A 17500-nucleotide genomic window follows, 5' to 3' on the forward strand; every position below is an offset into this window, starting at 1 on the left:
TCGTTTTACTTCGCTTATCCCTCTTTTTTTTTTTCTTTTAATTTCTTTCTTTTTCTTTCCCTTTTTTTGTTTTGTTTTGTTTTTTTTTTTTTTTTGTTTTTTTTTTTTTTTTGTTTTTTTTAATAGCGGAAAAAAAATTTGTGTCTTCATTGGAACGGTTAGCTTCACTTTTACATGTCGATTGTGTTCACCTCGAGTAAAACCGAATATCAGACGTTATTGCGTAGAGAGGACGATAAATGATTTTTTATTTGGCACTTATTAGAGCTTAAAATTTATGTACATAGACAGATACACGTTAACGTCCAAGTGAATTTGATCGATGGAATCGATTTTCTTTCGTACATTATATTCCATCATAGATACACGAGTACCAACCATCACGTACATACGTTCATACTGTATATATTATACAAACAATCGAAATGTGGTTTATACATCGAATTATTTACAGTAAATCATCTTACATCTCTTACAACTTACGTCCGGACGTATCCGACGGTCGATCGGAGGAACGAATAAAAATTCGGAAAAGATACCTTCACTTTTATGTTTCTCTCTCTTTTTTTTCTTCCTCTCTCTCTCTCTCTCTCTCTCTCTCCTCTATCTCTCTTTCTCCCTCTTTATTTCTTCTTCTTTCTTTCTCTTTTTCTTTTTTCTACCATTTTCGTAGTTCGAACCTCCTTCGAAATTGTCGGTCGATTTAATATATTAAAATTTATAAACTTCCTTTATAGAGCATCCATTTGTGCATCCGTTAACGTTACTTACTTCATGCACTTTTTAAGTAAATATCTCGAATATAATAATAATAAGAATAATAATAAGAATAATAATAATAATAATAATAATAATAATAATAATAATATTAATAATAATAATAATAATAATAATAAGAGTAATAATAATGATAATAATGATAATAATGATAATAATAATAAGAAGAATAATGATAATAATAATAACAACAACAATAATAATATTAGTATTAATAATAATTATTATAATAATTATATAATAATAATAATAATAATAATCGTAATTATAATCATAATATATATATGTATATATGTATATGTATATATATATATATATATATATATATCAAAGTACAAGCGATATTACTTTCAAGTTGTTTTATGTATTCTTACGTAATTCTTATTTTCTTTCTCTTCTTTCCTCTTTGGATCACTTTGGATCAGTCGATGGAAGAATCGTTTATCTTTCGCAATAGATTTTCCCTGTTTATTTTCGTTATTACTTTGGAGGAAGAATATCCGTGTTCGGCTTGGCCGAACGCGAGAAAACGCGATTTCCAGTTTCCATGGGATATACATAAACACGATACAATAATAATCGATCGTATGCGATTATAATTCGCGAATTATGAATAGCTACGTCCGTCCTTTTCGATATAGTTTAGAGATTAATTAACTATCCTGGTCGGCCTCGTTAAATGATACTATTGCGTTCGTCCATAGGTATCCGATATAAATTTGGTTAATGCAAACGTCCAATCAACGTGATTATATGTATATATATAATAATGTATATGTGTACATATAATAAAACATAGTGATTATAATTTCTTTCTGTTTAAAGTATACATGCATATATCCTTAGATTATTTTATTGATCGGAAAATATGATTTTTAAATGCTGTGAAAGAGATGAATAAATAAAAGAGAATATCGTGTTTCGACGTTCCTTTTTCCTTCTCTTCTTCCTTTTTTTTTCTTTTCTTTTCTTTTCTTTTTTTTTTTTTTTTCTTTTTCCATCGTAATTGAAATTATTGATGATGGAAAAAAATGTTTGCTCTATCGTTGAAATTATTGACGATAGAAAAAAAATATTCTCTCTCTCTCTCTCTCTCTCTCTCTCTCTCTCTTTTTTTTTCCCCTCCCCAATGAAAAGTGATCTCAGAGAAAACGTATTATTATATAGTTTTGATTTTTTTTTCCTTCTTTTTTTCCCCTCTTCTTTCTTTTTCTCTTTCTCTTTTTTTTTTTGTTTTTTTTTTTTCTTTCTTTCTTTGAAGAAAACCATACGCTATTCAACGCGAATAAGCGATACCACTACGTAGGTATCATATTTTGTCATTTTCCCAAGACGATTATTTTCAAAATTATTTGTACGATAAAAGTCAGAGAAATAAAGAAATAGTTACGATGAAAATTGATATTGAAGGAGAAGTATCGTTACAGCTTCTATATTTTGATTGTTATTATTTTTCTTTTCCGTCTCTTTCTTTTTTCCCTTCTTCTTTTATATTTTTTTTTCCCTTTCTTCTTTTTTTCTTTTACCAAACCACACGTTTTCCAACACGTACGATCGTGGACCATTTCAAGGCGAACACAATGGTCAATCGAGATTATTGTACGATATATCGATCGCGTCGTGAAAGTGGTGCTGGGTGGGCGAGGGGGAAAGGAGTGCAGGGGAGTGGGAGGGGCGGGAGGGAATCTGGAGATGGGGGAGATGAGAATAATTGTTGGCGAAAAAGCGGTCACATTTATTTCAATTAACGTTTTTATTCTCGCCACCGTTCGCCGAATATGGAGAAATAGTAGTATATACTGTAAATAAAAAAAAAAAAAAAAAAAAAAAAAAAAAAAAAAAAAAGAGAAAGAAAAAAAATATAGAAAAAAAAAGAAAGAAAAAGGAGAAAAAAAACATACTTTTTTTTCCTGATATACCTGAAATCCAAACGTATTCTACCGTATTTTTGCGTATTTACCAATGATAAAATATATTTTTGGGAATCCTTTACGTGTCAGGTGAAAATTTAGCCACGATTGTTTGTTATTTTTATTCGGATATGTCGTTGGTAAAACGATTGAATCAATTTGATAATTGCAAGATAGGGAGAGAGAGAGAGAGAGAGAGAGAGAGAGAGAGAGAGAGAGAGAGAGAGAGAGAGAGAGAGAGAGAGAGAGAGAGAGGGAGAGGGAGAGATAAATGCATAGGAATGAGATTTTTGCACGTTCCTTTATCGGATAAATGCTATTTATCCATCATAATCGGGAATATGTATGTCCGATATATGAAATAAGGTTTTTTACGTGATAGAAATAACATAGAAAGGGAGAATGGAGAATAAAATATCTAGATAATGTATTCTGTCGTCATTATAATATCATCGAGCTTAATATAATTAATTGATTTATCGTAGAAAACGAAATAATAATAATAATAATAAAAAAGGATTTTTATACGAACATACGTAGATACGTGTATATATATATATATATATATATACCTAACTTTATCTCATTATTCAATAATAAACGTACATTAATTTCTCGTATACCCTCTTATCGAAATTAATATACCGTAGTAGATCTCTTTCACGCGTTTGCAAGGTATACGTATATACATATAAGTAATAAGTAGAAAGAGTTATTATTAAATTTTTAAAGTAGAAAATGGCAAAACGATTAGCCCGTCGTACTTATTCCTACTTTCTCCGGTTTCGATCGATTTCGAAACGAACCATGGGAGATTGCTTTCGTTATATTTATTAATCAGGTAATTACTAGAACCCCGAATATGAATAACCGAGAAATTATTGACCGAGTCGAATGAACTATAAGTATATCGTAATTTCTGACAATAGTTATTCAGGGTAGTAGAACGGAGACTGGTAAATCGGTGGTCGAAGGATCTCTAGCGTGGTAACGCGTTTTGTGCTTTACGATAAGAGCCAATACTTTTGCGGCCGTCATCTTATTATGAATGGGCCGTGTTAAACGAGCCGGGAAAAGCTCGCAAGTACATCGCAAAATGATGATACAGACTGTGTGTAACGGGATCCCTCTTCCACCATCTACCCTTCTATGGCAACTATCTCTCTCTCTCTCTCTCTCTCTCTCTCTTTTTTTTTTTATATCTGTTTCCTTCTCTTTTTATCTCCCTTTCTCTTTTTCTCGTCACACAGTACAGATCCTCATCCTTCTCTACTTGTGTTACATCGAGCTCGTTGAACCACAAGACACCCTTGCGTCATTCGAAAATTTCATCGCACCTGATTCTCTTCTCTCTCTCTCTCTCTCTCTCTCTCTCTCTCTCTCTCTCTCTTTCTCTCTTTCTCTCTCTCTCTCTCTCTCTCTTTCTCTCTCTCTTTCTCTCTCTCTTTCTCTCTTTTAAACATAATCATTGTAAGTGTATTATACAATCACTATCATGAATAGTGTTATAGAACTTTTTGAAGAAATGAAAATTTTTCTATTCTATTCCAAGTTATGCACATATACATAATATTTTATAACTATGTACGTATGTGTCTAAATATGGTAAAGAATTTATTGGAAGAAATTGAAACATATTTTTTATGTACAATTTATCTAGTGGAATTAATCTTTGTTGATTTTTATCTTAATAATTAAGCGACGACGATAAACGTGTATCGGGTTTTTCTCTTTTTTTCTTTTTCTTTTGCTTTTTTTCTTTTTCTTTTTTTCTTTTTTTTCCTTTTTATAAATTTTAACTTTGAAATCAAGCGATTCTCTCTCATCGGAAGCTACGTTTAATTAATGCACAAGTGAATTCGTTAATGCGTACTGGGATTGTTCACTGGAGTTTATGTTTCGAGGAAATAGAGGTAATTAGGAGAAGTGAGAAAGAGTAAGGGGAGTGAAAGAGTAAGGGGAGAGAAAGAGTAAGGGGAGAGAAAGAGAGAGAGAGAGAGAGAGAGAGAGAGAGAGAGAGAGAGATAAGATAGGAACAAAGCATAAAACGATAATACTACTTGCTCCCGAAATACTGTTAGAATCTTATGATTTTCCTTGCTATGGTACATGTATATTCTCATTTACGATGAGATTTATCCTTTCGGAAAGTCTCATTGAAAATTTTATTCTCTTAGAACGTAGACTCTAGGTTTATTGGTCAGGTTGGAAATGAGTTTGTAAAGAAGTTAAATTAAATCAAAATCAAACTACTTAAAACATATATACGTACGTATATATATATATATATATCTATATAAATCTTATGACAAATCAATGATATTACTACTTCAAAGAGTTAAATATATCTTAGATCGTACCCGTGTGCAAGTGGATGGATGTAGAAAATCTTAGGATCTTTCCGTGAATGACCGTAAAGCGAAGCTAAGGTTTTATTACCGTCGGTTCGAGAAGCGTAGAATTCCTTAAGGGAGCGTCTTTTTATTGTTGGAATAATGAATACGGACATAAATTCGTGCGGGGAGAGTTGTATCAGGATTTACCTTCAAGTTTAATACCTAACAGCGTCGTAAAACTCTTCCCGCTTTAAATTCGAGCAACCATTTTTATCCGTAGCCCACAACCTTTTTCCCTTTCCTACTATCCTTCCCTTACCCTTCCCTCCTGACCCTTTCGTCCTCCTTACTTCCCATTTTTACCGATCTTCGGTAACGTCGATATTCTTTAAGAAAAAAATCTTCAGGGGATGGGTGAATGCACGAAAAAACTCTCTCTCTCTCTCTCTCTCTCTCTTTCTCTCTCTCTCTCTTTCTCTTTTCATCGATCCGAAGTTTCAACATCGAAAGAGCAACGTTGCGAAGGTGAGACGGGGAAAAGGGGTGTCGTTCCACGGCGACGGTGCGTCTCGTTGCGTGGAATCGTGTTGTATGTCGGCGCTTAACGACGTCACGGAGCGGTATCTCCGTTACGCCTCGCTTACCGTAGACTGTGGCCGCTCACGCGTCGCTTAAACGTAATCCTACGTATGCATGTTGATATCCATATATATATATATATCCATGTATTTACGTATGTTATAGGTAGGTATACGTATATTATATGTATATGTACGAGAACGAAAGAGAGAGAGAAAGAGAGAGAGAGAGAGAGAGAGAGAGAGAGAGAGAGAAGGAAAGGTGAAAATAGAGAGAGGAAAAGATTATGCGAAACTGTAATTTCGAAAAAATAATTTTTTGAGAAAGTGTTATGTTAATTTTATAAAAATGAAAAAAGAAAAGAAGAAGGAAAGAAAAGATGTTTTGTTTTATATACATACATACGTACACACACACACATATATATATATATATATATATATATATATATATATGTATAAATATACGAAAGTACAGAAATTAGAAGTGAATTTTCTATAGTCGAAAAAGAAAAATATTTTACAAATTGAAAAAGTTAAGTCATAGAAGGAAAAAGGCTGATATAGATCGATATAGTTTTTCGAACGTTGTTTTCCATTGGAATTATTTTAATCGAGATATATGAAGAATAAAATGTAGATTTTGTTACTCGGCTATCTTGTTTCGTTTTATTTTGATTTTTGTTTGTTTTCTTTTTTCCTTTCGTTTCTTTTATTTATTTCTTCCTGTTTTTTTTTCTTTTTTTTTTTTTCTTTTTTTTCTTTTTTTTGTTTTTTTTTGTTTTTTTCTTTTTCTTTTTTCGAAACAGATATATCTATATTTTGTTTCTCCTTTAAGCTATTGGTACATATCGAATCGAACAATTTATAGGTCAGAGAGGTGGTTTCTCTGTAATTGCGTTCGTGTTTCTCTCTCGATTACGTTCGTTCAATCTGCAAAATGATACCGAATAGAAGCGAAAAAGACAAAACTGTTTTCATACTTTTTTAATTGCTTTTTCGTATACGAAGTTGAGAACGGTCAACAAACTTGTTACTAACTAATTTATGTACTTGAACGTAAAGGTAGTTCGCGTAATTGGTTTTGATGTTGGCCTCGTGTAAACTTTTGATCGAATACTCGATTGGATATCGATACTTGTATTCCGCGAGTCATCATGTAATCAAGACTATTAATATGCTGTTTATCTGAACGAAATCTATCGTATTTAATGTTTTATTTATCGAGAACATTAATACGAACAGTTTTAAAAGTAGTATTGAATAAAAAAGGGTTCCTTTCTTTTTCTTCCCTCTCTTCCATTTTTTCTTTCTTCTTCAATAAAATCTCTAAAATGGATAATTACTTGGGAGGGATAGGGGCGGAGGGATAAAAAAAAAAAAAAAAAAAAAAGAAAAAAAGAAAGACAAAAAGAAAAGTAATAAACGAAAAAATGCAAAATGTCGATGCAAAAAAACAAAAAAAAAAAAAGAAAATTCGGCCAATTTTTCATTTTTCTCTTATTATTCGTAAACTTTGCGATTCTTTCATTGTTTCCGTATAGTTCTTCACGTGTCTGTGTTTTTCTGTTGTGTATATATATATATATACGTACTTACATACATGTATACATGCATACATATATATATATATATATATATTCCTATATATATATATATTTCTATATATATATATATATATACATACATTGTACGTGTTACAGAAAGTTTCGTATTTCGACGGGCGACATAAAAGGGAACTTTTCAATCTCTCCCATAGATTGGTAACTTTCTGCCGGAGACTTTCCGGCCGAATGATACTTTATCGAAGCCCTCTTTGTGCGATCGAAACTTTTCATACCAGTTTCCTTCTCTTTCTTTCTATCCTTAAGAACGTTGCATGACCAGCCGAAGCAGAAGAAAACCCGAAACTCCGAATGCTTCCTTTTTTTTTTTTTTCCCTCTTTTTCTTTTTTCTTTTTCCTTTTTTTTTTTTTTTTTTTTTATGACGGCGGTTGGGTTAGGTGGATTCAAGGGGGAAAAAAAAAGAAAAGAGAAAAAATGAAAGGAAAAAAAAAAAAAAAAAGAAGAAAAGAAAGAAAAATAGAAAAACTCCTACGAAGAATTTCAAGTTGTGTTCAACGTTCGCCTAAGGTGGATTAAAAGAGAGGTGGCTTTTCTCAAACTGGGGGGTGGGGGAGAGGGAGAGTATAAAAATTTCTTGCGGAATTCGTTTGCGGAAAGTTGTTATGATACAACATATATATATATGTATATATATATATTTAGAGAGGGTGAGAGAGAGAGAGAGAGAGAGAGAGAGAGAGAGAGAGAGAGAGAGATACTATAACTAGTTATGTTAGAAAGAAAGAGAAGAAGAAAAGAAATAATATGGTGGTTTTAAATTTAACGAAACACACAGATAACTATGTACTCTCCACCCTTTTTTATCGATTCACGAATGGAAAACGACGAAGTGGCCCGTGCGAGAATAAACTCTCAGTTGGCTGGACCGAACCGGAAAGCTGGGATGGTCGATTTAACTCCGTTTATCTCTCTCTCTCTCTCTCTCTCTCTCTTTTTTTTTCTCTCTCTTGCGCATGTATATATGTATGTACGTATGTATACACATATACAAAACACATTCAGATAGCTATACTTGCTCTATAGGGAAATAATTGAATTCGTAGAAATAAATATTCGCTTTCGTTTTATCGCGAACGTGCCGGCCAGGCGATATCGTTCAAGCACGGAATATTATACGCGACTACGGAGAAGGTTCGCGCGTGACATAGCATTAATCACATTTCCCCTTTCTCTCTCTCTCTTTTTCTCTCTGTCTCTTTCTCTCTCTCTTTCTCTCTCTCTCTCTCTTTCTTCTTTTACGTCGAAGACACAACCCTCTTGGATGTTCCATCGCAATTTTAAGATCCAACATCGAGGTCAACTCATGTAAATTATAAATCTATGCTATGTTTCACTTTATTGGACGACGGTCAAATTATATTTCAACGTTTTGCTTTTCTTCTCTTCTCTCTTTCTATTCCTTTTCTTTTTCCTTTTTCCTTCCGATTCTTTTTTTCTTCTTTTTTTTTTTTTTTTTTTTTTTTTTTTTTTTTTTTTTTTATTAATTACCGACTAATATTTCGTTATGATATTTATAATCATTCGTTATCGTATTTATCTATCACTTTATCAGTTCTCTCTTGATTTTAATTTATCTTCATTGTTTATCTATTAACATCGTATTTATTTAATAACGTTCAATGATACGTACAGATTTTAACGATCTAAGATTTAAGTGTGATCGATCCTGTTGCTGCTCCTATTGCTGCTACTTCTATTACTGTTGCTATTGCTGTTATTAATATTATACTGCGGATAAAATGAAATTGCTTGAGTTAAGCTAGGCTTAGCCGATAATATCCCGTACGTTTTCGTGCGAAGCAAAAATTGCAAGTGAGAAAAGCTGCTTTACAGAAACTCTTAGTCATTCGACAGATCGTTTGAAAATTAGGAACGATTTTCAACGATTTTTCTACGACGATTTTTCAATACTTTTATTCCCAAAGATCTCGTTTTTTGTCGCTTCTCGTTTAAATTTGCCTCGAATGATTCTGAGAGAGAAAGAGAGAGAGAGAGAGAGAGAGAGAGAGAGAGAGAGAGAGAGAGAAAGAAAGAAAGACAAAAGAAAAAGGAAACAGAAAAAAAAAGTATCAAGAATACGCGTATTTTTGAACTTGGAAAATTTTTTCATATTGATTGCCGCCATGATACGTTATCGCTTCTCGATGTACAATGAAAATCGGCATATATAAAAAGTTTTTCATCCAACTGAACATATTTTTCGTATATATATATATATTTGTGTTTATGTGTGTGTATGTGTGTGTGTGTGTGTGTGTGTGTGTTCGTATATATTTCATGCGCGCGCCATTGAATATTATCGTGAAAGCTTGCATACAAATTTCACGTAGTATATATGTCAAGATAATAATAATAGTAAAAAAAGAAAAAAAAAAGAAAGAAAAAAAAAAAGAAGAAGAAGAAAAAAAACAGAAAAATAAATAAACGCGCGATTTTCCGATTCGTTTCCGTGCAGTTTTAGAATATGTGATAGTTAGCACCGCCATGTTGGATCTTTAATCCACAGAATCCCCGTGTGTTAGATCGAAATAGATTACGCTGCTTCGTGAAGGAAAAAAGAAGAAAAAAGAACGAAGAAACAGATAAACAAGAAAATAGAAAAAAAAAAAAACAAAAAGAAAGAGAAAGTTTTGTTCCCATTGTCTCCTTGTTTTTGTTATTAACAAAATTGTCCTTTTCGACATAACGTTGTACAACTCTAATACGATCTCGCACGTCATTTGTTGTTTTATCGTAAATTCAATATGACTGTATTGGTATCGCGGAATGAAGCATACGAAGGAAAAAAAGTGAAGGAAAAAAGAAAAGGAACAAAAAGAAAAACAACAACAATAACGACGAAAGAAAGGAAACTCGTAACTATCTAATGGAAATTATAATAAATATAAACGCAACATTGTTCTTTCATTTAATCGAACGATAAAGACGTAAAACGTCATCTTGATCGGATCTATTAATGGAAGATCTAACGTTCGAATTTCAATTAAATTGGTAAAATTAATCGAGCTTTGTACATCACACTGTTCCCACATCAAAGCTAGTTCTACGACGTTCCACGACTCTCGGTTATGCTTACGTTCGATGGACGTCTGCAATCCCAAAATGTGGTTTAATAAATGTCACGTGAGCACGAGCGTCCCATTAAACCATTGCAAAATCGCTTCGAATCGATCGATGACACGCTTTTCGACATCGCCGAGTTTATTTGAAGTTATGTATATATATATATACATATACATATACACATAGGTATGTATAAGTATATATATATTTCGACGGGATAGAGCTTCACCGTAAATCCATTCGTTGCGTTCTTGTCCCATTTCGTTGGTCCGACGATAGAGCAATTTGTCGTGCAACTAATGATGCCGATTAATATTCCACTAATATATCTCCGGGGCGACATTATATGTAGATATAACAAGGGAAATTTCAAATTAACCTTTTGGATTCATCGTCCCGTATTGATCCATTCCTAACGCAATTAGATTACGATGCGTACTTTCTAAAAGAATGAATTTTCTTTTTTTTTTTTCTTTTTTTTTCTTTTTTTTTTTTTTCATTTATTCTTTTTCTTTCTCATATCTTTCTTCTATCTATTCTTTTCTCTATCCTGTTCTTGTTTATTTTCGATTTTTTTTTGCAAACATTTCTTATCGAATCAAATTATTTCTCGTATGGACGACGTAAAAGGACAAACAATTAATCTCAACAAGAATTAATATTATTCGTGTTATCAATGAAATTGATGAATGAAAAAAAAAAAAAAGAGAGGAAAAAAAAAAGGGAAAAGAAAAAAAGAGGAAATGTTGATTGGCAGTGATGCCCATGGCAGTGGATGCCTATGGCAATAATACCCATGGCAGTGATATATATATATATATATAGATTTAGATTGGAAAAATTTTTCGATACCATTTCGATATCGGTTCGTTTCATAATCTAGCATCTGTGTGATAGCGAGGAACGCGAGCTACTAATTTCGTTCTAATTTACCTTGCAATTTATACGAATGCGTAGTATGCTATACTGTAGCCTTGGTGTAGGTATAACAAGCCAATGTAATCAGGAAGTACGGACGCGCTTTCATACATAATTATCGTTTTGTGGTAATTCGGCCACCACTGTTCCTGGATGGTTGTAATCAAACTCGTGGGTCAATTCGCGAATTACAGGTAATTCGATGTTTAATCGACTTAATGTTTAAAGTTCACCGATTCGAAATTGAATTGCCGATCGATTTGAGCATTGCCGAATTGCGTTTGGGTAACGAACTAATTCGGCTACGGAAATCGGTCCCTTCCTTCCTTCCTTCCTCCAATCCTCCCTTTTCATCCTCCATCTCCTCCATCTCCTCCTCCTACTTCTTTTACTTCTCCTCTTCATTTTCATTCCCTCTCTACGTTTCTCTTCTCCCGATCGAAGATGTATTATTAGTTCTTAATTCGCCGTTTGTGGTACGTACGGTGGCATGTATGGTCCAGTGAGTATGTATTGTACCGCAACGATCATCAACTGCGGTGCACTCCATCTGATGATGTATGCACTTCCTGAAACAAGAACAGTATATTCTCGTGTTATTATCCCTCATCATTCACGAATTCTCGAACATACATGAACACACACACACACACACACACATACACACAATATATGATATGATATGATATAAGATAGATATATCAATTCGTTAAGTTCTTGTTGTGTGAATTATCCTGAGCCGTAAACGATAATATTACTTTAGTTTCAATCGAACTGATTGTAATTTTTAGAAAACGACAAAAAAATAACAAGAAAATGAAAAAAAAACAAAAAAAAAAAAAAAAGAAAACGAAAACAAATGAAAAAATTATATTGAGACACGAATTCATTTATGATCTTAACTTTTGTGAATATAAATTAGAGTCAAACTTTTCTTTCTTTCTTTTTCTTCCCTTTTTTTCCTACCTTCGAACATTCATTGTGTTTAAGATATTTTGATATTTACTGATTTGAAACTATAAATATGCGCTATCCTTTCTTTTTTTTTTATGTTGTATAAGAGATAAAGACAGAGAGAGAGAGAGAGAAAGAAAGAGAGAGAAATAGAAGGAGGAAGGTGATCGAGGCTCTAGATTTCCGTTCGCAAGCTCGAAGCCTGGCATAACGGATTACACCCTATCACGTCCAATATGTCAAGCGACGTGGACGACACGGAGTCGAGTATTATATCGCAAAATAAAATAGGGGCTCTGTGTCCTCTCTCTCTCTCTCTCTCTATTTATCTATCTATCTCTCTCTATCTCTCGTTCGCTTTTAAAATATCGACGACGATACTTCGGTACGAGCAGCTGGGACGTGATACAGCTATTATTCGCACTTTCCTCCAAGAATTATGTATTTTTCATATCGCACGTATCCAACGAGCTCGGATGTTCCGACGACGAGTACGATGTCACTGAATGCAAAAGCGAGCTTAACTTGACTCGTACGAGCAGCAAAAATCCTTTCGAAGTATTCGGCTGGTTGCTATTGAGAGGGTGAGAAAGAGAAACGTCACCCAGATTCGACCCGTGTTCCAAAGGTTCTGAATTTTAATGCAAAAAAAGACGAGACAATAGCGTTCACCAGTCTCACCTCACACCCACCTTCACCTTCTTCTCACCATCCCTGCAATCCATCCCACCTCACATCCATTCTACTGTCCGATGGTTGATTTTTCAGTTCAGTATTTCTTTTCGGATGTCTCAAAATCGATGTATCATTATATGTATATATATATATATATATATATATATATATATACTCTCTTCTTTAATTGTCTTTGTCATTAATTTTCAACGATAACGTGTTCCTTATTCGTTCGGTGTTTTTTATTTATTTATTTTTTTCTTCTTTCTATTTACAAAGAAATATTATTGTTTTTTTCTTTTCTTTTCTTTTTTCTTTTTTTTTTTTTTTTACATTGTCTTCTACATAATACTTACTTATGCAGTAACTATACATATAACCGATAATATTACAAAATTTATTTAATCTGTTATGAAATTCGACGAGAGATTGTTGCAAAACAATTGTATATTTATGATTTGCCGATATTGATGTTTACTTGTAACGTCGTAGAATCAGCGTAAAATTTTGGTTCATTGTTGGATAAAAAGGAACAAAAAAGGGAGAAAGAAGAAAAAAAAAGAAAAAAGAAAAAAAAAGAAAAAAGAAGAAATAAAAAATAAAAAAAAAAAAGTTCTCGAACAATTTTCAAACGTATTAAATGTAGAAAATATTTTCGACGTTACTACACAGGTTTTGTAATACACGTGAAACTGAACAAAGCGGTGCACGAACAGGTTGATAATATAATCTGAGATTAAATTTCATTCGATGAACTCGCGGGTAACCTAATACGGTTTATCGTTTCACCGAAACATTTTATAATCGCTCAACGTTACGGTATTATACGCTTTACAATTCAACAACAGTAAAGCGTTAAGTTATCCGATAATAATAATTAATTTTCCAGGTTAAGAGAAGGAGAGACAGAGAGAGAAAGAGAGAGAGAGAGAGAGAGAGAGAGAGAGAGAGAGAGAGAGAAAGAGAAAGAGAGAGAGATACATCGAGAAGTTTTCTATATAACCGAACGATTTTCACCAAGTGAAAAGCAAGAGGATCGAGATCACAGGATCAAGATGTATTTCGACGATCTTCTTTTCTTCTTGACATCTATTCCCTTTTGGCATCCCCAAAGGTGTCTTTAGCCCTTCCTTCTTTTCTTTTTTTTTTTACTTCCTTCGAGTAACACGAAGCACGAGGATGTGCTTTTCTCGCTTCCCTTCTCACGTACTTTAACCACGCATTCATTTATCAACTTCTCTTTCTTTTTTTTTTCCATCTCTCTCTCTCTCTCTCTGTTTCCTACATTTTATATGTACGCACGTAAGTACATATGTCAGAGGCTAAAGACGGTATTTGTATCTGGTCTGCTTTAGACCGTACGTATAATATATATATATATATCTTTATACGTACGTGATAAAGGAGAGAGAGAGAGAGAGAGAGAGAGAGAGAGAGGGAGAGGGAGGGAGAGAGAGAGAGAGAGAGAGAGAAAACGGAGGCCATTCACGCCTTTTGGGAAATCGTGAGAAGAAAACACGAAGGACACATCACCTACTTAGAAATTTCTGACCCTTCACATTCAGGGGTCATATACATGGTATACCGAGTGGAAAACAGAACGAATATTATTATAAAACATATATAAGCGTAACTTATTGAAGAGAAATATGATGATACGCCAATAAATGTTTTTATATCAAATGATTCATTTTAAAGGGAATCAACTTTTTTATATTTGCAAATTTTTCATTGATAAATATACGTATATTTATTTACGTATTAATTATACATATACATAATTACTTTCTTTAACTACTTTACTTTAATCTTTACATGATACTTTGAATTTTCCTAAATATTCAAAGTAAGTAAGTAAGTAAGTATGTAAGTCATATTCTTGGTAATGAATCTACCTAATTTCTCTTTCGTAAAATTAAAGTAGTAATAGAGAAAGAGAAAGAGAGAGAAAGAGAGAGAGAGAGAGAGAGAGAGAAGGCTACGAAAAAAAAGAAAAGAAAAAAAAAACGGACAGAAAAGTAATAAAGAAGAGAAATTTGTGAAGACCCATGTTGCAAAAGTCATAGAAAAACTCTGAGATCGAGAGATGTTTTCTCTCTTTCTCTCTCTCTCTCTCTCTCTCTCTCTCTCTCTCTCTCTCTCTCTCTCTCTCTCTCTCTTTCTCTCTTGCTTCGATCAGCACTCATGATGCGCTTTGAAGGATTCTCAAGCGTAAAAACATTTTTCCACCTTGTTGAAGATAAAACTTGTAGATATGATATATCTTCGGTGTGCTTCTCTTCGAAAAAGAAAAGAGGAGGAAAGGAGAAAGGGGAATGAGAGAGGGGAAAGTGGAGAGGAGAGGAGTGGGTTCACGCGTTTCGGGTCACGTTTTACGGCGCGATTATTCGCGGAGTGCACTTGGATGCTGGCACCAACCTGAAGCTCATTCGCTAACTCGTTCGTCAGCGAGTGCTGCTATGCTAGTCGAGTGCACCATTTTTGAGGACAAATTGCATATATGTGTTTGTATATGTATGTACCTATGTGTATGCATGCATGCATGTATGTATGTAATTGTGTATGTATGAATGTATGTATGTATGCATGTATGTTGTATGTATATGTGTATATGTACATGAATGTGTTCGAAGGACATCATCGTTGCGTTTCTTTTGGTTTAGAGAAAAAGAGAGAGAGAGAGAGAGAGAGAGAGAGAGAGGAGGGGGGAGAAATGAGAGCTTTTTTCTTTTTCTTTTTTTTTTTTTTTTCAACGATTTTCATGCTTTCAGCTTTGCCACGCGACAATCATACGATCTCGCGTTTACGTCCTTCAACACGCGTCGTATATTACGAACGAGAATCATCCTCATTCGTGCGATCTTTCAACTTTACTACCTTTGCTATCTTTCTCTCTCTCTCTCTCTTTTTCTCTCTATCTCTCTTTCTCCATTTCTCCCTCTTTCTCTCCTTCTTCCTCTGTTTTTTGGTATATTTGGTACTCTCAAATATATTCTCGAATAGTTCTCTTTTTCTCCCTTTTTTTTTTTCTTTGTCTTTTATTTTTAAAAAATGCTATGACTTTTTCGAACGATCAAAGAATAATTTCATATTTAACATTATATTAAGATTATTATTTGTGCGAAAATTATTTCGTATTATTTCGTTTAATTATTAAAATATTTTCAATAAAATTGTTTTCTTATCTGATTTTGTCTCTTAGCTCTCTCTCTCTCTCTCTCTCTCTCTCTCTCTCTCTCTCTCTCTCTCTCGCTCTCTCTCTTTTTTCCTTTTTGTTGAGCTTTTCGTAATCTCTTATTTTTATGTTATATATTATATATATATATATATTTTTTTTTTTTAAAGAAAATCAATATTTAATATAATTTGAGATATTTTTAACATAATACCAATCGTGATTATTATATATATATATGTATATATAATGAATGTTTTGCAACTTCCTATGATTTTATCTCATTATTGAAATGTTTTTATAAACTTTCATGCACGTTTAATATGAGTTTTTATCAGAACACTGTTTTAACTCCAATAAACATTCTTTGCCTATCTCTTCCCGTTGATATACCATGATTACCAATACAAAAGCAAACACGTGCAAGAAAGCGTGCCATTTACTCCAACGGACTACCTTCCTTTGTGAGCTAATATTATCGTTATATAAAAGCCACGTACTTCGGATCGAATAATGTTTCGGTACGATATGCGGATTTAATATCACGGTTAAACTTTATCGTTCGGAGGCGTTCATGTTATCTTTACTAGTGTGATCATTTCGCATACACAACGAGTAAGTTTTTCTTCCTTTCTTCTTTTCTCTCTCTCTCTCTCTCTCTCTCTCTCTCTCTCTCTCTCTCTCTCTCTCTTTCTCTCTCTCATTTTATTTTTTTTTTTTATCCCACAAAATTATTCTTCAACAAATCACTCGTCTAGGGATTTTCCTATATTCGATCGTTCTTATAATATATGATTGCACAATGAGATCATTACAGAAGACATTTTTTTCATTCAAATAACGATATGTCACAAGATCGATTTACGTCGTTAATAAAAAAAATCGATAAGAATGAATTAATTTATTTATTTATTTATTTTATTCTATTTCTTTTTTTTTTGTTTTTTTGTTTTTTTTGTTTTTTTTTATTTCGTTTCTCTATTTTTCAGCTTAAATTTTTCATCGTATTTATATAAAGACAAAAGGGCAAATTTACTGTGTTTCGTTTTCATCTAGGAAAAAACTTCATTTGGTTCGATAAATCAAGCGTAAGGGGATTAGAGACAATTTACTTTATTTGTGAGAGTCGAACAATACGTGAGACAATACATAAATGGGAGATTTTGTGAAAATTGGATAGGGGGAGATTTTCGTTAAATAGCTTCCGTGATCTCTAGATCTTCATTTCCACGATCCTTCTTTTTCTTTCTTGTCTAATTAATCAACGCGAAAATAATTCTCTGTCTATATACTTCGAACAAATATTTTAAGAGAAACAAATAATCAAAATAATTATAAGATTACGTGATCTAACTTTTATCATAATCATACATTTCGAAAATAATTCTCTGTCTAATTTTTTATTAATCATTCTATACTTCGAACATGCTAGAGTTCTTAATGAACCTGAGATGAAGCAGAATTCTCATTTCTCATCTTTCAACTCCT

General features: G+C 32.9%; 1 protein-coding gene and 1 long non-coding RNA gene across 6 annotated transcripts in view; one reads left to right on the forward strand and one right to left on the reverse strand.

The window, feature by feature from the left end:
- LOC124952941 overlaps positions 1 to 17500 on the forward strand; it is a 74734-nt gene that overhangs the window by 26654 nt on the left and 30580 nt on the right. The gene's annotated exons all lie outside the window — the stretch shown is intronic.
- The window catches only part of LOC124952935 (lachesin), a 282806-nt gene continuing 271377 nt past the window's right edge, over positions 6072 to 17500 (reverse strand). For 2 of the 3 annotated variants that reach the window (XM_047503592.1, XM_047503591.1), the window contains one exon: positions 6072 to 11777. In XM_047503592.1, the coding sequence (XP_047359548.1) occupies positions 11668 to 11777 (110 nt within the window). In that variant the 3' untranslated portion in view covers positions 6072 to 11667. Of the gene's footprint in view, positions 11778 to 12543; positions 12736 to 12854; positions 13105 to 17500 lie in introns of all 3 variants that reach the window. The other variant, XR_007102062.1, reaches the window with a different exon arrangement.

Source organism: Vespa velutina, chromosome 11 (assembly GCF_912470025.1).
Source record: "Vespa velutina chromosome 11, iVesVel2.1, whole genome shotgun sequence".
Taxonomy (NCBI): Eukaryota; Metazoa; Arthropoda; class Insecta; order Hymenoptera; family Vespidae; genus Vespa; species Vespa velutina.